The following is a 20,741-nucleotide window of genomic DNA, read 5'->3' as shown; positions in this document are numbered from 1 at the left end:
GGAGTTTTCTCATCTTCTGTCAAGAGAGCTGTTTTGGCTGGTAGCCTTGCTCGCATTGTCAGTGAGCATGTGAACTGCCATACCACTTGAACCTAAATGAAGATGGCTTACTTCATGTGAGATCCGACAGCTGTTAGGAATTGGGCTCTGATCTGTGACAGAAAGGTTGTGTGTGCCAAGACCAGATTGCATACTGACAAGCATTCATTTTTAATCAAAACTAGCCAATAGTTTTAGTGAAAAAAAATGCAGTGGGGGAAGACACCAGCAATAATGATATTTTGTTTTCTTCTGCCTTAGCTAGTCATGCTCTATGAATTACTCTTTGTCCTTGTACCTTTTTATAGTTTACCTGCTCATAAAAATCACATAAAATAGTACTTAGTAATAAATTTGTCATTGCTCTTGTGTTCTTATTCATTCAGTTTACATCTAGTGCAATATTTATTGTCCTTGGCTTTTTCTAACAAGGCAGAGATCTAGCAGGGGCAGAGTCACCTTGCAAAGCTTTAGCTCTTAGGAGAAGTCATAACCATGGGCCTACACCATGGCTGTAGCATGATAGATGGAAGAAGAGGAGAAAATTTTACCATGTAGCCCATCAACTCATTTCTACTGTAAAAAAAAAAAAAATCATTATTAAAAACATCTTGACTTATATGTGAATGTGTGTTGCATTTCTGTCTAAAGACAGGGTCCCTGTGACAACATCACTTCACCATGACTGCATGGCTGAGCTCAGTATCAGTATGATGGGTGTTTCAGTAGCACCTTGCAGTCAGCACTGTGATGGGGTTGTATCTGTTGCTGACTGAATTGCAGAGGGAGGCAGTAACATGCTTGCAGGTTTACACATGGACACATGCACCTAGCTTTAAGTAGTGTGTGAGCCTAACAGAAAATAAAAAAAGCATAGATGAAAGGGAGTATTAATCATGAGTTAGCAAATGGGGTGCTGCTGAAGAATGTCAGCTACTAGTAAGCAATGAACTTTCATAAAGGAGTTTGTTAAATTGAGTTACAACAGGACTAAAGAGGATGAGATGACTCCTGTACCTACCTAACTGGAACTCCTAGCTAAGCTCCAGTACATGACAAAACAGCTGATACTTGCCATTATACTTTAAACTTTATTTGAATCTGAAGAACATACAGGCTGGTAGGTTCCTGCTACATCTTAGTGTGTCACCTGCTTAGACAATCAGTCTGCCTTTGCTAATGGGCCATAGTTAGCTAAAGAAGATGGAATACAGTTGGGACAGGAAAAGAGAAGGGGGACTGTTGGCCCTCATTACCTGAAGAGATGATTCTGCAGTCAGTGAAGTGTGTCAGTGATTCCTTATACTTGTATACAACACAAGCAAAATATTTTTAATATACTTATCATAACTGCTTTACAGAAAAAATTGTACTGAATAAATTACAAATGTGATTCCCCCTCACACGTATGAATGTACAGCACACCTAGAAATACTGAACTGAAAGGAGACAAAAAATACATGGAGTAAATGTTACTTGTTCCTGAGTCACAGTCCACAATTAATGTGGGCACACACTGAGGCACAGAAGGCCCTCCGTACTGTCAGTGAAACAACAAAGTAATTTCCTTTGGAGGTAAGGACATGAAAAAGTGTTCCCCATGTGAGCACTGTATTTCCTCATCATACTGCTGAGTCACCTTGCTAATAGGGAACCCAAAAATTCTTCATTCAAGCACCACTTTCATTTAATGCTACCAGCTTGCACCCAACTGCGTAATGATGCTTCCCATTGCCTCCAGTGAAAAAGGAGTTGTTAGCAGTACTGTCACCAGACAGAGAATGCACTGACACTGTAATTCCTGCTAAATATTGGTACACCAGGAGCTTTAAAATTATTAAGTGACAGCATGAATGGCAGTTCAGGGAAGGAAAGTTACACTTCCACATCTGATATGGCTGCTGACATTTGATTCTGTTTCTTCTTCCCTCCTAGTATGTGCCCAAGGATCTTCTCCCCGTCTACAGGGACAAAGTTGTTCCTGTTGCTGATATAATTACTCCTAATCAGTTTGAGGCTGAGTAAGTACTCATTTCTGTTTTTATATCCAAATAAACCTGGGAAAAAAGCAGGGAAGACTGACCCATTCTGTTATTCATCTCAGTATGGTACCATATCTATGTATGTGTTGGGCTTTGATTTTTAGCTGTTGCTTCTAAGTAGTACTCTTCAGCAAACCACACTGTTCCATATTGAAAACAATATAAAAACCTGGGGTTTATTTGAGGAATATAATTCTCTTGTTTTCTCCAGTCTCCCATGTTCATGATTACTTTTCATTGTCTCCAGAGACCTGTATCTAGGGCTGGTTGAAGAAATACCTCTTTTCCTTTCCTCATTCTTAACCATTCCTGGGAAAATTTTTATTATTTTTCAGGATAACATAACTGAAATAACTTGACTCAATCCCCCCAAAATTAAATTTAAAAAGACCACCATGGCAACATCTCATAAGAGTTAAGAGTTTGCATGCCTCATGCCCATCCTGTTTCCATAGCTGAGACTCTGTTCAGGAGCTAATCTGATACGATACATCACAGGCTGTCCCCCTAAAAGGAGGGACAGTCACATGGGAGATGGAGAGAAGATACTTGTGAGGTAATTTTATGATACAGAGATCTCTACAGTAGACAGGTTAGGACTGGTATAAATCTGTGTGAGAAGCACTGTATATCTGTGCACGTAACTTTTTTAAAGACAGCAGTCTGGTACAGCAAACTACTTCATGTAGCTAACAAATTACTTAGGATTGTATTGTGCAGTCCAAACTTTTATCCTTTCAAAGACTGAACAAAGCAGCGGTTGCTTGGAGTGCTTGTGCTCTTTTAAAACTTATGTTTCATTCTCAGGTTACTCACTGGTAGAAAGATTCGCACAGAAAAAGAAGCTTTAGAGGTAAGTAGGTAAGGGATGTGCAAGATCTCTGTCAGTATTTCTGCCTACAATGCTGCAATTTGCCATTTGTCTCTAACCTTGAAATCACTTCAGCCACTATCCTTTCTCTCCATTCATTATTAAAGCTTGTACACTCCATGCACAAAATACTTTTTGTTCTAGTGCCAGACTTCTGAAGAAACTTCCTGAAGGAGCTACAAATGAAGGCATTTCAGTGATAATGAGTAAGGTCACTGTGAGTTTGTTTTCCTGAAGCGTAAGAAAGGAAACAGCAGCACACAAAGCAAGTGTCAGCAGTGTGGAAATGCACTGGTTGTGGTGAAAACCCCTGGTGACGTTCAGAAAGTGATGCCGGGCAACAGAAACCTGTACAAGGAGCTCCCTCTGCTGTCCACGTGGGACTTATGCGACTGCAGCGCTGTGTCTTAGGACAGCCATTCCTCATTTTCCCAAAGGGGCTGCTTGCAAAGAGAGCTTGCTAGTAAGCTCATACAAGGATTGAATGGATAGACTCTGAATCCTCTTCCTAGAGTTCGCTGGTGTTTTGTTTCCTTAAATTAACTCAGAGAGGGTGAGACCTGGGTTGCAAAAGGAGTGCACAAAAAAAAACAGGCTTGGAGTGATGGCTTTCAGGTGCTTCCTGGTGAAAGGCAGACAGATCCACAGTGGTAGTATTGACAGCTGCTGGCATCACCATACAAAGATGATAGACTGCAAATGTACTGTGCTGAGGTGTAAGGATTTACCCTTTTACACAAACTGAATAAATCTAAAAAGCTACAGAACCTCGTGATGAAGGACAAAATATGAATGTGGTTCTGTGGATATTTTAAGAAGATTGAACTCTTTGTTTCGATGACTGTGGTCAAGCGCTTTCATAATGGACTGACATGACTTCTTCCTCTTTGCTTTTGAACTTCAAAGGAACACAAAATCTTTAGACAAATAGCAGCTGCAGTGGCACCCAGGAGAGTGTCTGGACTCTATCAGCCTTAATGTTTGTTGTTTTTTCCTCCAGCAAAGCCATGTGAACATCTTTTCACAGCAAAAAGCAGCTCCAAAAATCAGGTCCCCCCCCCCCAGTTTTATCTTCCCACACTGTGCTGGAGCTGGAGCAAGGGAGAAGCACTGTGCTTCATGCTACTAGCTGCTAATTATAAGTCAGTTCTGCTATTCTCATCCTTACCAATAGAACCACAAGCCTGAGTACAGCAGTCCTTCCACTGTTAGCTGAGTAGCCACTAGTTTTAGGTTTGTGTATTTCAGCTGCAAACATGAGTTGCATGGGCTAAACAATTTTACAAGTCAGTTATCTGCCAGTCTGCCAGACTCATGCATGTAAGCTCTTATCTATGGTTTTTTTTTTAAATCTCTCTAAAACAAATGGAATCTTATTTAGGAATAGAAACATTTTTAAAATAGTTGTTTGCAGGATATATGTATTTTCATATGTCTGTCTCTTCAGCTGCATGTTATATATAGGTTTATTCTTCTGAGTAATAATCCATGCTGGAACTTGTCCCCTTCAGAATTGATAGGAATTTTGTCGTTGATTTACATGCTGGTACATTTTGATTCATTGCTTTAGCAAGACTAATGATGACAGTGTAGTTGTCTAATATAAAATTAAATATGACCTAATCCTAATGTAGAAGGGGCTGAATGCTACAACTAGAAATTCCAGTGATCCTTGGTGAATTGCCAGTGAGAAATGAAACTGAGCTTACTGTTTCTTCAGAATGATTATGTAAGCATCTGCAGGTGGACTTACTGCTGCTTTTAAAATCCAACCCAACATATCTGCAAAGAGGTCTGGCAGCTGAAGAAACTTTGAGGCTTAAACAAGAAAAAAATGCAATAGAGAATTAAAAATGGCAGAAATAAATCCTTATCATTCAGCTGCTCATGAGTCATAGCTAGACTAAGAGGATTTTTAATTAAACTCTTCTGGGAGAATTAATATTTTATCTGTGTTTTATGCTAAACCTATTATTAAAGTCATCCTTTCTTCTGTGAAATCAAAATCACTTTTGTAGCAACCAATTGTGATGTCAGAAGCAGAGTATTAATGGTTTCAAGCAAGGAGCATACAGAGAGGAAATACACCTACAAACATATGTAATTTACAGATGTAAATGTGAGTTTTGAAACAGCATGAGAAGGAAGGATTGAGACAGACACACTTGTGCCTCTGATTTGAGCTCTTTAACTCTTTATTTTCACTAATTCTTAAAAAAGTGACCATATAAGACTTTGTGACCTGGATTTCTTGTCTCTCTAGCAGTTGTTTCAAGATGCCAGCTAAGATGCATATATCTGTGTATTTGTTCTCTACTTCTCTTGCTAATATTTTCTGAAAACATGGTGCAGACAAAAATTCTAATCACAGCTGAAGTTGGAGTATTCTTTTCAGAGGAGCATCCAAAGATAGTGCAAATAGAGATGCTTGTAGATTTTAAAAAGCGTATACATTTAAACACTAATGTTTTGATTCCCATATTTCAAATAAATTGCTCTAATTCAAGTAAATTCTTTGAGTAGGAATTGTTCTCTCTCTTTAAAAAAGACTCTAAAATCAGGTGTTTGTCAAAAATCCTCAATAGTATGAATGATTCAAGGCTTCATTAACACGTATTGCAATCACTGATTCCTGCCTTTTTGCCCATGGAAAGGTAATGGATATGCTGCATGCCATGGGACCAGAAACTGTGGTGATCACAAGCTCAGATCTACAGGCTTCTTTAGGAAACAACTACCTAATTGCACTGGGAAGCCACAGGAAAAGTAAGTCATGAACACCTTAATTGAAGTGCCCTTTTTTTAACCTGTTCTGTGCTTTCCATCACTTTAAGAAGCAGTGGCTTCATCAGACCCATCTGTAGTGCATGGAAGTAGCCCATCTAAGTGAAATTCTTTTACAGTAGTGTCAGGGAGCATCAAGAGCAGGGCTGTTCCATGAGGGAAGGGGAGCTGGAAGCTGAGGGGAGACCACAGCACAGGCAGAGGACTGCCCTCACTGACAGGGTGCAGGTCTGTAGATCTGAACAGAGCGAGCAGAGCAGGGATGGTGATGACAAACAGGTCCCACTGACAATCCACTAATCATCAAACAAAAGTGAAGCAAATCAGATCCGAGGTCAGCCTGGGAAATCCAGTCAACAAGGCAGGAGAGCAGGGCTGGGCGCAGCTACACCTACAACATAGCTCAAGCAAGGATGGCTGGGCCTGAGCTTCCATGCAGCTTCTGGGCCAGTGGGCAGGGGGTGCATGGGTGCAGGTCCCAGATGAGGCTGGTCAGGACTATTAAAGCCCCTGTGAGTGGCCCTGACAAGTAGTTGGGGTATAAAACAGAAAATTTGGATACTTTATAGGTTTGGATGCTTTTATGAAAAGTTACACTGTCTTATTAACAGATTGTTCCTGCTCTGGTGGGTTATAACCTGTCCTTCTGCTTGTTCCTTATATTCCCTTCTGTGTGTTTGGGCTGTCACAGATTGTTTTCATATGAGAAGGACATATTTGTGTGGGATGGTAAACTCACTTTCTTGTTTACCTATGTGGTATAAGTAAACATTTATATTACTAACGTAGTATAAATCCAGGCATCATGTTCTAGACTGCTGAGAGAAATAAGTGTGTTTAATACAGACTTTACTAAGAACCACTCAGTATTTAGCACTTAGTACATGTCAGCTCTCGCTTAAGTCTGACAGTCCAATGGCACATGGATTAGATATTCTCTGCTGATGTCTACAGCTGCTCTTGTGCCTCCATACAACCTAGAGATACTCTAGGTTCTGGTTTGGGATGTCCCATCTAGGATTCAGCAGTCTGCATAAACATGTGGCTTCCAGAGCAAGCTGCCACTGATGTGTAGATGAAAAATAGGTAGACTCTGTCTCTGTCCTCTCTGAAGATGAAGGTGCCAGCTACCTGCTCCCTCTTAGTGTACCATACATAAGTTGTAAATGCTATCCCAGCTTAGCAAAGTTTCAGAAGGTAACACATTTTAAAAGAACTGGAACAAACTTTACAGTCCTCCTTAGGATTTTTAAGTTTCAAACAACATAGGATTTTGAATGTGGTGATCACTTTTAAATATTAGTAAATGTTATTGTATTAATTGCTGGATCTGTTACTTAACTGTCTGTCTATGTTGTAGCTAAAGCAGATGGTACCAAGATGACACAAAGAATTCGAATGGAGTCTCCTAAAGTGGATGCTGTCTTTGTTGGAACAGGAGACTTATTTGCTGCTATGCTTTTGGCATGGACACATAAGCATCCAAACAATTTGAAGGTGTGGAAGAGGTTATTCGTCTGTCTGCAAGTCTGGACTATAATGTTTCTTTTTTGTTATTTTTAATCTGTGACATTGTTTAAAGACTCTCTTCTGTTTTTGGTTTTTTTTTTTTTCTTCCTCACCATAGGGAGGGGGAAAAAAGCAAAATTTTCCTTCTTGCCACAACATTTTAGGTTGTATAAGCTTGGGTGACCACATTTCAGTTATAGCTCATGTAATCTTTTTGTCTAGTCTATAAACATACTTTGTAATTTTGCCAAATAAGACATTCTTCTCTCTCTCTATAGTGAGAGACTGCATGTGTTTTGTTCCTAGTACCTGTTTTGGCAGAATTAAGACATTTTAAAACTTTTTCTTTCCCAAACTCTGTTACATTTTGTCTTTATTGGTTTGAAGAGAATAGCTCACTAACTCTCTTTGCTCTTCTGATCAGTCATGCTGGCCACTTAATATTATTATTTCAGAAGCTCTGCTACTAAACTGGGTTGCTGAAATGTTATTAAAATCTAAATATATTCTGTTAATGCACAGGTGGCATGTGAAAAGACTGTATCAGCCATGCAACATGTTCTGCAAAGGACCATTAAGAGTGCAAAAGGTAATTCATTCAAACCTTGTTCCCAAATTTCCTCTGTCTGGATTTGCATCATTTAGAGAGCTTTCTGTTTCCTGACTAAAGATACTCCTTTCTGTGGAGGCAGTCAGGATTTAGAGAATTTACAGAATGAAAGCTAGGTAGTCTGTCAGTGTATATTCCTTAATGTGTCCTCCAATCCTGTTCTCGACAACACCAGACAGAAGATGTCACTGTTCAGCTTATACTTGCACTACAGTGGTGGTGAGACTTAACTGCTATTCAAAGCAGTGGTGAAAGAACGTAAGGAAATGCTAAGTTTGACTGCAAAAGAGCCTCTGTTTTCAGTATAGCTTGCTCACTTGCCCTTTTAGTGCATGTGTTTAGAGTTGAGAGGGGTTTATCAACTAGTAATAAACAGTAGGTCTGTTTGCTGTGTAGGCCGTGCGAATAGTGGGATTTTTTTTTTCAGCCCCTCTTCACTTTGATTTGCCATGTTCTTTCAACTCCCAAGGAGATCCAGAAGGGAACTGTGTGCTCTTGGAGCATCTCTTTGTCACTTTCTAACTGACAGCAGAGCTGTATTACTTTTCTGGAGAGAGGTGCTGGGCAGGGGTGATGGGCAATTACCATGCTGACCTGTATCTTCCATCTTGAAACCTTGTGCAGGAGTAGCAAGGCAGGTGGGGAAAAGAAAAAAAAAGGGGGGGGGGGGTAACAGAACAATGTAACTTGTTTATTTTTATACTGCTGTTTTTACTGGCATTCTGATGTCATCTTTTTAGCACAAGCTGGAGAAGGAAACAAACCAAACTCAGCCCAGCTGGAACTGAGAATAATCCAAAGCAAAAAGGACATAGAAAACCCAGACATCATAGTGAAAGCTACTGTCTTATAAAGGCTGTATGTCTCCAATAACGCACAATGTGTTGATGTCCTCATTTCTTTCCTGTAAATTGTAATATTTGCCTTAGATCTGTGACAGAAACCTGGCTTTCATGAAATAGTGCCCAGCATAGGCAGATATCCACTCTCAAACATATGTGCTGGCCTTGTTCAGTTTTAAAAACAAAACAGAGTTGGTGTGCACTAAAGCATATTCCCAGGTATCAAAATGGCTGTCAAATTCACTTAGTCTGTGTATTACCCTGGGCAAGAGAATACAATGTTCCTGCCTTGCCAAAGACTTCAGATGTGAATTTGCTAATAGAATGCTTGAGTGATTGGAGAATATATTTCAAGATAGCATCTAGTGCCAATGGAGCTGGATATGTGCTCCTGTTTCCTGGAGATACCTGGTTACTTACTCTGGTATTCAGTATCTCAGCTGCTATGAAACTAAGCAAGGTTAAAACTACACACAAAGTTCTGGTTGTGTGTAAGGAGTACTTCAAAGATGTGTAGCATTTAAGTACTCTGAAGTGACCTTGAGGTGTCATTCATGTTACTGATAACTGCTCCTGTTTCTTGTTTATGAACAGTTATATAATTTCAGTTTTTACAGGTACTGGCTGCTTATTTCTAATGTCCACAGGTACCCACATCACTTTCTCCTGAAAATCTGCTCCAGAAACTTCTTCGTTAATAAGGTAGAAGATTGTAGTTCTACCTCTGAGGCCAGGTTTGGTTCTTTGTTTAGTTTTTAAGTAAAGACAGATGTTCTTTAAGGACAAAAGATAAAGCAGCTCCTGCTCTGAAAGCTGACTACGCTAGCGTGCTCTCCATGGGTGGCTGTATTTACAAACTATGTAGGGCACTTCTGCTTAGCAACAGTGAGCACTGTTGGTGGGCTCATCAGTGGAGCAACCTGTGGTGAAAGTAATGTGTGTGGTTGAGTAAGTTACATACATTTACCAAATGCAGTGAAACATACAAAATTAGTTTGTCCATAATGTAATTCTCTACAAACCATGCTGACTAGAGTTTACAGAAGTGCATTATTATTAATCTTTGAACAAATTTTTATTTCCAAATTCTGCTTCATAAGGCTTTAAGATGAGATTCTTACTAATTTCAGTGTGCTGTATATCACAGCCAAACGTTATACCAGTAGATGGTAGATGCACTGACAGATGCTGACCACTTGTACTTCCTGTTGACTTCAGTACGGGACTGAAATTCTTGCTTCTCCCAAGATGAGGTCTAGTGTGTTGTTAAACCCAAATTCAGTTGCTGAGCTGTATTTGTCTTTGATGGCATAGGGAGATTAAAAAAAGAGATGCATACGTGCTTACAATTTCATGAAGGAAAATTGCATTAGAGAGGGCAACTTTGTGTTTTTCCTGATACCTCAGGAAAAGTATGCTCAGGAAACTTGCTCTTGGGTGTCTCCCAGATACCTTTCTTGCATCTTCCTCATCATGCCTGCCTAACTGATAGCCAGTGTCACTTGCATAGCTTGGAGTCCCCAGAAGAACTGGATTGGAGACTGCTTGTGCCACTGTAGTCTTCATTCATCCCATCATTTCTGTGGATTTTCTGCCATTGTAAAAGTTCGTTGGTTTCACTTAATAGAAGAGCAATTTATCCTGAAGGTTAATTTTTTTTTGGCTGAGCAGATTTTTTTATAGAGTAAGATTTTCTAATTAATACGCTTCTGAAACCTTGATTTTCAGTATCTCTGGAAAAAAATGACATTTAAGAGGTGAACACGTTTTGCAGTTAATGTAAGAGACAAACTTTCAGCTTTCACTCTCAATAACTAATAACACTTTTATTGCCTCTTGCAATAGAATGCCATTTGGCATTAAAATTTTAATGCCATTTGGCATTAAAATGAGAAAAATATTCTTTTGACTTGAGAATTTTAAGAAAAAAAATTACCTAGAAAATATGACTCTGCTGCCATAGTTTATAGTAACCACTGCCATAAAATAACTTTCTAGCAATAATAATTTTGGTGATGTGAACAGAGATTAGCAATCACTAGGAGAGGTGAGTTCATGGCTAATATCCAGTGTGTAAAAAGAGGTGAAGTATCTTATCAATGTGTATAAATATCTGATGAGAGCGAGTAAAGAAGATGGAGCCAGACTTCTCTGTGGTGCCTTGTGAAAGGACAAGAGCCAATGGCACAAATTGAAACACAGGAAATTTGCTTTAAACATAAGAAAAAACTTCTTTACTGTAGAGGTGATTGAACACTGAAACAGGTTTTCCAGAAAGGTTGTGGAGTCTCCATCCTTGGAGATATTCAGAAGCTGTCTGGACACAATCCTGGGCAACATGCTCTAGGTGACCCTGCTTGGGCAGGGAGGTTGGACTAGACGATTGCCAGAGGTCCCTTTCCAACCCCAACTATTCTGTGAAGTACAAATAACTTTTTTTTCTCAACATTACATTTCTAAATTGATGCAGACTTTTTTTCTTCCTGGGACACAAACTTCCAGATAGCTAAGAAATAGCTCTGTATTAATAAATTGCCATGTTTTTTAGATAAGCTTCTTTTTGCTAGGGCAGTTGCACAGGGAACACAGTTGCCTTTTTTGAGATAGTTGCTTTCAGCAAATATATTTAAATACTGCAGCTGGAGATGCATTTCAACAGTTGAGCACAAAAGCATTTTAACTATTTCTAGCATTGATTACATAAGTGTTACACACCATATTCCAAATATAAGTGAGTTTGTTTATTTTTTAAAATGTAGACCATTTCACATTGAAATGTATAATCCCCACGATCCATTTGGGAAGAGGGGAGCAACAGACCAAACTTCTGTGACTCTACGTGCCATGGTTCTTTAATTGACTTTGCGGCATTAAGCTTGACTCCCTAGCCCAGGCATATCCAGCTTTTTGGCTCCTGTGGGTCACATAACAAAATCTTTAGATGGCCAAACTCCAAGACCTCTACCATGTCCCTCAGATTGCTAAGAGGTAGATGAGCCCTAGGAGCAGTTCACAGGCAGGAAATGACATTTGCTTTCCCGAGTCTCATTGCTCCAGTGTAGCACAGAGCTTGGCTGAGTGGCGACGTGGCTCCTGGTGCAGTCTCCTATAGCCAGGACTGTGGATTGCCCAGCAGCCCCTGCAGTATAACTTCATTGCCAGTCACGTAATACAGCTGTGAATGGGAGCTACATGAGGCCTGAGAGCCACATGGAGGCTGCCCCTGCACAAGTGCAGTAAAGAATTGAAGTTCTTCACATCAGGGGATCAACAGGAGAGAAAAGCTCAAAATCAGCTTAAAAATTTTTTTTAAAGCAGCATTAACTATGCACTGTCAAAGTCTGTCACTGTCAAAGAAGCCCTATCTGTTGCAAGTTTGTATTACAGAAAAGCCCTTTTAGTAAAGGTGAAACAGCGTATTTGGTTTTGGCACTAAAAAGATAAGACTTTCACAAGGGATTAGAGAAAGGCTGGGCAGGTGTCCTCTGAAATAAAGAAGCCTTGGTATTCAGAGACTTAAAGTTACCTTATAACCAAGGTTGTATTTGTAAAGCATAGTCAACCTTGATATTGCTGTAAAACAATGTGTAGGATGTTTGCCAGAGCAACTTACACCTGTCAGGTGTGATGTCTTCCCACTGCTTCAAGGAAGGAAGAATCACTCCAGTAATTCACACCTTCCTTGGAATCTGTGACATAGCTGTACAGTGTAAGGGATGGATACAAAAACAAAGAGAGAGCTTCAGGGAGAAAAAAAAAGGGGGGGGATACAAATACAAAAATGTTGAATTTGCAAAAGTCTGTATTTTTGCATTAGCTGGGTTCTGTAGCAATTGGCTGCTAGCATCTTTTGCTGAAGTCCCTGGAAGTTGCTCATATGGTATCTGTTTCAAACTCCCACTGACCTGATCTAAATTAGGTCAGGTTTATGCATTCACTGAAGAACTGGGCTTAACATCTCTTACTTGGAAGAACAAACATCAAAAAATTAGCTGTAGCTAACTTTGTAGTCACAACATGCTAACATAGGTACTTTTAGATGTCAAGGTATACATACATAATATCTAGATACATTTTTACTGGTTCGGAGTTATACAGCACTTTTTCATAATGTTTGCAGAACAAAATTCATAGTTTTAACACAATTGTGTCCAGTGTTTCTTTATTCCCTCCTCTCCTCCTGAATATAATATCTGTAAAGATTCCAAGTTGCTACTATATTTCTGGTGCAGCTGAAAAGGGTTTCAGTATTAGATAGCTGCCCATTATTTAAGGGAATGGAGGACATGTATCAGCATTGTGTGATCTACTTGCAGATCCTTAGGTGAGGAAAGAGGGTTAGTCTAAACCAATTTAGGTCCCAGCTGATTGCAGAAGAACAAACACTTTAGTACAGAAAGTGGTGTCAATAACTAAAAACCTTCCATGACTGTCCTAACAGCTTGAAATGCTTCTGTAACCTACTAGTCCAGGGCCCCTCAGCCTTGAGGCTTTTGTGATTAGGGAACACTAACTTCACTGCTTGTGTTTGGGTCCAGTCAACTTTGCCACCATGCTTTCCCTTCACTTACTAGTAGTAATTTGTGTTGAATCCCTTTTTCTGGAATGAACTTTTCAGTGTATGTGGTCAGCCATTTTGATTACTGCAAGGGCACTCATTTGTGGAGCCGCTGTGCCGGACAGACCAAAACTTGTGTAAAAATGACCTACTCTATTCTGGGCCTAGATACAGTCTTTACGTGCTTAAAACTCCCATTTACCTCTGTGGGAGACACATGCATAGACATTGTGCTAAAATCAATGCTGTTCACACTTGGCATAAACATTTTAGAAATCTGCAGTAAAATTGTCAACTTAAATGTTTGTTTGCTGATTTACATTGTAAATGAAAGAAATCTATAATCAACATGCTATACAAAAGAATTGGAGGACCAAGGTTTCTAGCTACTTAAACTGCCTTGTTGAGTATCTTATATGTGTCCTGATTAGATGGTGTTAATTTGTTGTCTGAGTCTGCTATGATGATTGTTTTATCTATTTTATTTTAAAATATGTGGCAAGGAAGATGATTGTAATAAAGGCATCTAAATGTAATATACTGCGCACACACGAATTGTTAGATCCTATTTTTGAATATGTTAACCATTTCAGAATTAAACAAAACCAGAACGGTTTGATAGTGTTGCTGAGTAAAGTGGATGTAATTAAAGGTTTTCTTAGTTGTATCCTAGCATAGAAGATGGGTAGTTAATTGAAGAACTTGCATTTGTACACTGTAATCATTCCCGTATAATGCAGTAGGTGTGTGGAGAGAATAACATCCTTGTCTTCTGAATTTTTTTTGAAGAAGTTTCATGGGAAGACAACTGCTGGCATTTTGCACCGCTGCTCCTGTATGCCTTGTACTTGCATGTGTAGGACTTCTGTGCTGTGCTCTTTATTTCTGCATAAAAGGTGAGCAGAGAGGCTTGGAATAAGAACCCCAGCACATTTCCAGGTCTGATCCTTATGCAGCATTCAGCTGCAGTGCCCTTCACTGGGTAATTTTTACCTCGTTGCCTAGCTTTGAGCATACAAGACTACAGTAGGAAACAACTGCTCCTGCATGTCAGAGCAAGTGCTTCTGTCAGTACTCTGCATTTTATATGCGAAGGCAGTTTTGCAGGAGGAGGAGAGCAAGTATTCAGTTTAATGAGAGCACTGGTAATTGCAGAAAATACTGTGTCAGTATGGTTATGCCCACTGGAGAAGTTAGGTTTATAATTATACCAAAGAAAAACACCTCTCCTAAGTGAAGGGTCTTGTGCATTTAAGTAATGCCTTTAGAAGCTGAGGCAGAAAGGATGCAAATTTTGGTCACTTTGAAGGCAAAATATTTCTTTATAAATTGAAATAAAAAACAATCCATTCTTTTGTATCACATTGCAGCCTCATTGCATTGATTAGTCAGTCATTCAACTCCTGTTAAAATCACAGGATAAGATTATCCAGAAAACATCTGTACTCTTTAAAGAGCATTTGCTTCTGATAATTGGGAACTTAACTGCTGAACAGTTTTCTAGTCAATTAAAGACACGTGACAACCACAGAAACTAAGCTTTGAAACAATCACAGCCCTGAAAATATCTCTTCTAATGAGTTTATACATGCTTGCAGGAGCAGATTTAAGGTGAACTAAGATCCACATGGTTCAGATCAGAAACCTGACCTAAACGGCCAGAGAAGGGCTTTGAATGCAGAATCCAAGGTACCTGCTCTTGAGCTACTTTTTCGTAGTTTATGTGGAGTCAGGAGGACAGTCTCCAGAAGGGGAGAATGCAGTTTGACTTTCAGCAGCTGAGGACAGCTCCTATCTGCTTTACCAGGAAACCGGTACCAGGTGCCAGCCCCAAAGCCACCAGCCACTGACTGCTCCAGCAACAATGAATCTTGAGGCAAACAGGATGCTCCCAAGTATGTTCCTAAATAAGCATGCATTCCTGAATTAGCACCTCTACAATGCAAATAACAGTAATAAATACAGAAAATAATTTGCAGAGTAGCGAATAAGGCAGCACATTATTAAGACAGAGAAAACCAGCAATATGAGAAGGCTGTGCCATGTGTTACCACTGAGATCACATGTATTCCTTACCTATTGCCCATGTGGTTGCATTGCTATTTAGAAAAATCTGTGTGTAGAAGACTGTAATATATGTACTCTTTGTGTGTGCGCGTGTGTGTGTATGTTGAAGCTTTATTTGCAATGTGGTGGGGGTGGGAAACAGAATTTGGGGGCTGGCTGTGTAGGCCTTCAGATTGTGGGCAGGAGGTCCTAATGAATTATATTTTTATAGATTGTGCTGAAGCTTTGGGTCCCAGCCACACACAGCCTTTTCTTCCAGAGAAATAAAATGATATGGGAAGAGAGCAAGGTGGCTGTAATATAGTAGGGATAGTACAAACCCCACCAGCCCTGGACAGACTAAAATAACTTAATAAAAGATGCCTTTTTAAGTAATATTTTTTTAGTGCTAAAATTGTTAAAGAAATATTTATGAGCAAACTTTCTATGTACTTAAAGTTTGTGTAGTGCTTTGTACTGACTAGGTGGACCTGTTAAATGTTTACATATCTTAATAATTGTCCTTGAGACGTATATAGTAATTCAATGAATTTTATGCCAGAAAAACAATGAAGTTCTGTGTAATAGCCAATTATTTAATTTCTAATGAAATTGTAGGCCTTTGTAGTGTTTGTATATTTTCTGATTGGCAGTTACTAGTTGTATTCTTTCTGCAGTAACGCTTATACACTTGATTGTGGAGAGAGGCAGTAGGATAGTAAAGAATACTATTTAAAAGAAAACCCTAAATATTGCTACCTTATCCATTGTAAAATCAGGTAAGTTGTGACGTAAGCCTGAAACTTGGATTTTGTGTTAGAGTAAGCTTCCAAACTACTAGGGGCAGGCTAAAAATGGGTCACAGGTTTGTTTGTTTGAATAAGTCTGGAGGATCCTATAGGTGCTCAATAGCAACATGTAAATAAGCCAAGAGAATGGCACAAGACTAGCCTTTACGCATTATATGAAGTTGACTGAGTTAACTTCATGGCTTGTGCTGAGTGAATGTGCAATAGATAGATGAGTAGGATAAATGGGAGAAAATGATTTTTTTCCCCTCCAGTCTGTCAGTTGTAATAATGTGAAAGATTTAAGTAGAGTGATCTGAATTTAAATTCAATAAATATGCGAACTGGCATTCAGAAGAGCTGAGTTACCAACAAAATCCCATTCAGTCAAAATGCAAGTTGTTAGCATGTTTGAAAGTCAGAACTTTTTTTTTTTTTTTTTATCTTGCTATACTTATTTTATTCTTTGTTTTTTATGACTGAGAGACTAGGGCTAAAGCAAATCCCTCTCAGGTATTTATTTTTCTGCTTGGTCATTTGGAGGTTCCCCAGGAAGTGCAAGGATCTGCCTCTGTAATCAATTTGTGGAGTGTGGCCCTCCATTGAACATTGTGCTCCTACCCCAACCCTTAGTAGTCTGGAGAAACTGTGACCATCCTTAATTATGGTGGGGTGTTTTTTTTCCTCTTTAAAGAAACAAGCTAGAATCCTCACCGCTCTTCTGAATAAATCACTACTGCAAAAACTAGGGAATAATTTATCAGAAGTTTTCTCTCAAGAGTTCTTCAGCTCTGGATATGTTGAAAGAAAAGTATTGCTTCTGTTTTGCTGAGTTAGCAAGAAAAAAGTCACTAAGACTGATCATGTATTGTTGAAGAGAGAAGACAGGGAAGGGAGCAGTTATGTTTTGCATGCTTCACTGTGCCTGTATTTTCCTCCCCTGGGAATCTGTGGATACAATGTATGCATGATGATGGCAGAGTCACTGGTTTACTTGCACCACCCCTTGGGGGAAATGCAGAGGAGTTATTCTGCGAAACTGGGAGATTAGGTCTGTGTAAACTTGTTGGGCTGTCTGTTTTTAAATGCAGTAACAAAGCTCTGATTTAGCACAGCTCTTAAGTATGCACTTTAAAGCATATTCTGAATCAAGACACTGCTTTTATGGCTGTGGCATAAGGCGGTAGGATATTCATTCTCTCCCCTTCACCTCCTCCCTGTTTTAGGAACCTAGTTTAGTCATGTAATTTCCCTAAACTTTTTCTCTAGTTTGTGGAGAGAAAGTGACTCTACAAGAGAATGATTCAGACGACTTAGGCTAGGCTCTTGCTCTTTGGAAAAGGAAGGTGTGGAATTATCAGCTGTGGTGGTGGATTTCACTTGTCCAAGCTCTGCTGCGCCGTAAATCTGCGCCTTAATATTCCTCTCCCATCACTCCTGCTGGCGCTGGTACTTGCTCGTCCCCGTAATGAGTGAAGTGGAGGAGTTAAACCAATGGAGAGCTTACCCAGACAAAAAAAAATGAAGTTTTCAGCTCCCTTAGCTCACTGAACTTCCTCATCTTAGAAGCAGACAAGTGCTTGTGCCACAATGGGGAGGATAGGAAGATGCAGCTGGGCAGAAGAGGGGAGAATGGGACTGCCCCTTTCCTCAGCAGCAAGTGGCTAGGTAAGCACAGCCACATTGCAAAGCTGCACCAATAGTGGCAGAGAAAAGCAGTCCTTGTCATTTAAGTACTTGAAAGAAGAGCTACAGATTTAGTAGTATGAGTTTGGTGTTCTCAATCCAGCCCATCCCCTGTGCTGCAAAAACATTACACTGTTGGAAGGTTTTGTGTGACTGCCCTTACAGTCTGTATGATCCTTATGCCTAGCAGAGTAGAAAATAGCAGATAACAAAGCAGTAAGGCAGTTATCTAACTAGGGAACATAGACAGAGTAGCAGGCAGATAAAATTTCAAGTCCGCTTTTGGAGCACTTGCATGGTGTCAGTATTGTCCAAGTCTGTCTTTTTTCCCCTCCCATGCCCCTTTATTTAAAAAAATAAAAAATAATTTAAAAAAAAGGCAAGTTACCTGTGAATTGAAGTGGCATTAAGATTTATTTTTGTTTACAGATTTCTGGTTCAGAAGGGATTTTCAACGGATGCCTCGCCAAGCGGTGTGATACAAACTGTCACTGTTGGCTTGGAGCATGGTTCCACTTTTTTTGTGATACATCTATAATAAATGTTATTGGAAGATCACTTGTAGACAGGTACTTATATTCTGTGATCTGTATCTGGTAAAGCTTATATATCCACATGCCAAATATGAACTTGTGCAAACCATGCCTTGCTAGGGAGCAAAACTGTATGGTTTGTTGTTGGAGGTGAGTTGACAGAAGAATTTAGCACCAATGATCTTATAATTTGCTGTTAGTGAGTGTAATTACTTTTGTAATGTAGCCCTTTTAGTATTGTTTTCTTACAAGAAAATGGAGTGTGGCATCATATGTGTGATTTTAGTATGTTTTTAGCTGGCTGAACTGGGAGATACGAATCAGGATTGTTAAAAATGGGAGGGATAGCCATGAACTTATCTAAGATATAAATAAGGAGAGAAAATTTGACATTTGTCTCTAATTCAGAAATAATTAAGTATTGACCCAGTGGGTGTGACATATCTTTAACAGGGAGTAGCATCTGGAAGAGGCCAATATTTAGGGTTTTTGTCAGAAGCACAGTTAATTCTGCTCTACTGCTTAGTGAGAATGACCAGCACAGATGCCACCAGAACCTCTTCTCGTAATGCTGTAATACAGACTGTGGTTTTCTTGTGAAAGTCTTAACCTCTTATGAAAATAATGCACAACTAAATATTTTCATGGTATATAAGTGAAACTTTTTTTTCAATAAAATACATTTCTTTTACTAAATGTTCTTTTCTTGGTGCTGTTTCTCTTTCCCCAGCTAACTGGGGGCACCCAGCTTTACCTGAGATCTGGACGGTGGGATTCAGGTGCTGGCACCTGCCCCCCTCGCAAGCGTCTCCCTCGAGTTACCCAAAGCCTGGTCTTGTGCCTGCCCTGCTCAGTGTTATTTAAAATCTGCTTGCCTTTCACCTCTGGGAGCCACCCCACATGGCACTGGCCTTTGCCCGAGCTGATCTAGGCTGGCCTGCTGCCAAGAGCCAGCCGGGCAATTCCACCCCTTGATCCCGCACAATAAAATGCCTTTCCACAGTGCAATGGTCTGGTATTAACTGCCAATTTACCGTCCAATTCCTGTGGCTCTGGAATAATTTGCAGTAATTACTGTAAAGAATGCCTAAAGCCCAGAAAGAAAGTATCTAATCCTGCTTGTGCTGGGACATTTCAAAACCTAACAGTGAGGAATAAGGTTAGGTAAAACATGATGGATTCTTTCAGGGATTTGAGGAATTTAAATAGCCTCTGTTTCCAGTTAGTTAAATTTCACCACCTGTAAATTATGGGGTAGAATGAGTAGTAAATCTCAGGCCAGCATCCAAAGGGGAAATAATCTGGTGACTGCTACTGGGTTAGATTTCTTGAGTGGCAGTCAAAGGAGGGGTTTAAGGACAGGTACGTACCTTCCTGTTCCTGTCTTGTTTTAATCTAGATCCTTTATTTACTCATTTATTTACATGGCTAATCCAGACACCTTGTGAATGTTAATCACAGGTATAGGTGCATTCTTGAATGATCAAGGCATCTCCCTGCTCATTATCTGACCACATCCAGCATCACTGGAAAGAAGAAAATACTAGAAAGTGCTTCCTATGCATTAATTCCAGGTGATATTATCAGTATAACTTGGCCAGAGAATTTCACCGTGCTAATCCTGGTAACCAAATCTCTGGGGAGTTCCCGAAGTGTTCCCTCTGTACAGCGGGTGCTACCCCTGTGGGAGCTGTTGTCACCTCTGCCTGACAGCGTGGTGACAGTTCTCTTTGCTACCAACCCATGCTCTAGCACATGCTTGATTCACAGCAATAGCCTGTCACCACAACCTTTAGAAATGTTTATGTGAGATGCCTCGAACCAATGTGGCCATGTTCTCCAGCTAGTGGCATTTGGGGGCTGGCTGCAGGAGTGAGCGTGGAGGGGAAGAGAGTGTGGCCCAGTTTTCATTGGCTGCTGCCGGCTCCAGAGAGCAGACATAGGGAACCAGGGGAAGAGAATGAAAAGATAGTTTGAACAGATGTTTTGGGGGAAATTGCTTAAGCGAATATCCATTTTCGTAGCCTTGAAAATGGGACACTATCACCTGATGATCCTTCCTATCAAGAGCAACAGCCCTTTTATATTCTTTTTGTCCCTCTTTGTAGTTTGCTGAGTAGAATTAGAAAATGTGCAGAATAAGGAGACACCTCATAGGAATGGTACTTCCACCTGTGGAAATGTAGCCAAGATTTCAGGAGGCCCTTCTGCAGCCAACCAGAGGTGCCACGCGCTCTGTCTACAGGTCAGTACGACTCACTTGAAGTCTCACCTCCCCCATACATGCAGTACAATCTATGGGATTTGCTGGGCACGCCTGCATGTAGGGGATTCGGGTGGTCAATGCGAGGCACTTGGCTCTCACGTTTTCTAAAAAAGGAAGCATCTCCTTTTCACAAGTGCACAAAGGTAACCAGCAGAGTGAAGTGTTTT

The 20,741-nt window shown here is 40.0% G+C and overlaps 1 protein-coding gene across 14 annotated transcripts in view; it reads left to right on the top strand.

Moving 5' to 3' along the window:
* The window catches only part of PDXK (pyridoxal kinase), a 62,278-nt gene extending 43,274 nt beyond the window's left edge, over nucleotides 1-19,004 (top strand). Inside the window, exons 6-14 of one of the 14 annotated variants that reach the window (XR_010884440.1) lie at nucleotides 1,975-2,060; nucleotides 2,889-2,934; nucleotides 5,607-5,718; nucleotides 7,097-7,233; nucleotides 7,768-7,834; nucleotides 8,596-8,713; nucleotides 14,045-14,944; nucleotides 15,979-16,080; nucleotides 18,205-19,004. Coding sequence is in view for 4 of the 14 variants with exons in the window: in XM_067298137.1 (XP_067154238.1) it covers nucleotides 1,975-2,060; nucleotides 2,889-2,934; nucleotides 5,607-5,718; nucleotides 7,097-7,233; nucleotides 7,768-7,834; nucleotides 8,596-8,708 (561 nt within the window). In the remaining 10 variants the exon portion in view is untranslated. Of the gene's footprint in view, nucleotides 1-1,974; nucleotides 2,061-2,888; nucleotides 2,935-5,606; nucleotides 5,719-7,096; nucleotides 7,234-7,767; nucleotides 7,835-8,595; nucleotides 8,714-9,344; nucleotides 9,432-14,044; nucleotides 15,151-15,978; nucleotides 16,081-18,204 lie in introns of those variants that run through there. The other 13 variants (XR_010884439.1, XR_010884438.1, XR_010884446.1 and 10 more) reach the window with 13 other exon arrangements.
* The last annotated feature ends 1,737 nt before the right edge of the window (nucleotides 19,005-20,741 follow it).

Source organism: Apteryx mantelli, chromosome 1 (genome assembly GCF_036417845.1).
Source record: "Apteryx mantelli isolate bAptMan1 chromosome 1, bAptMan1.hap1, whole genome shotgun sequence".
In the NCBI taxonomy this organism is placed as follows: Eukaryota; Metazoa; Chordata; class Aves; order Apterygiformes; family Apterygidae; genus Apteryx; species Apteryx mantelli.
The sequence above is the reverse complement of the archived record's forward strand: the minus strand, read 5'-3'. Positions and strand labels throughout refer to the sequence as shown.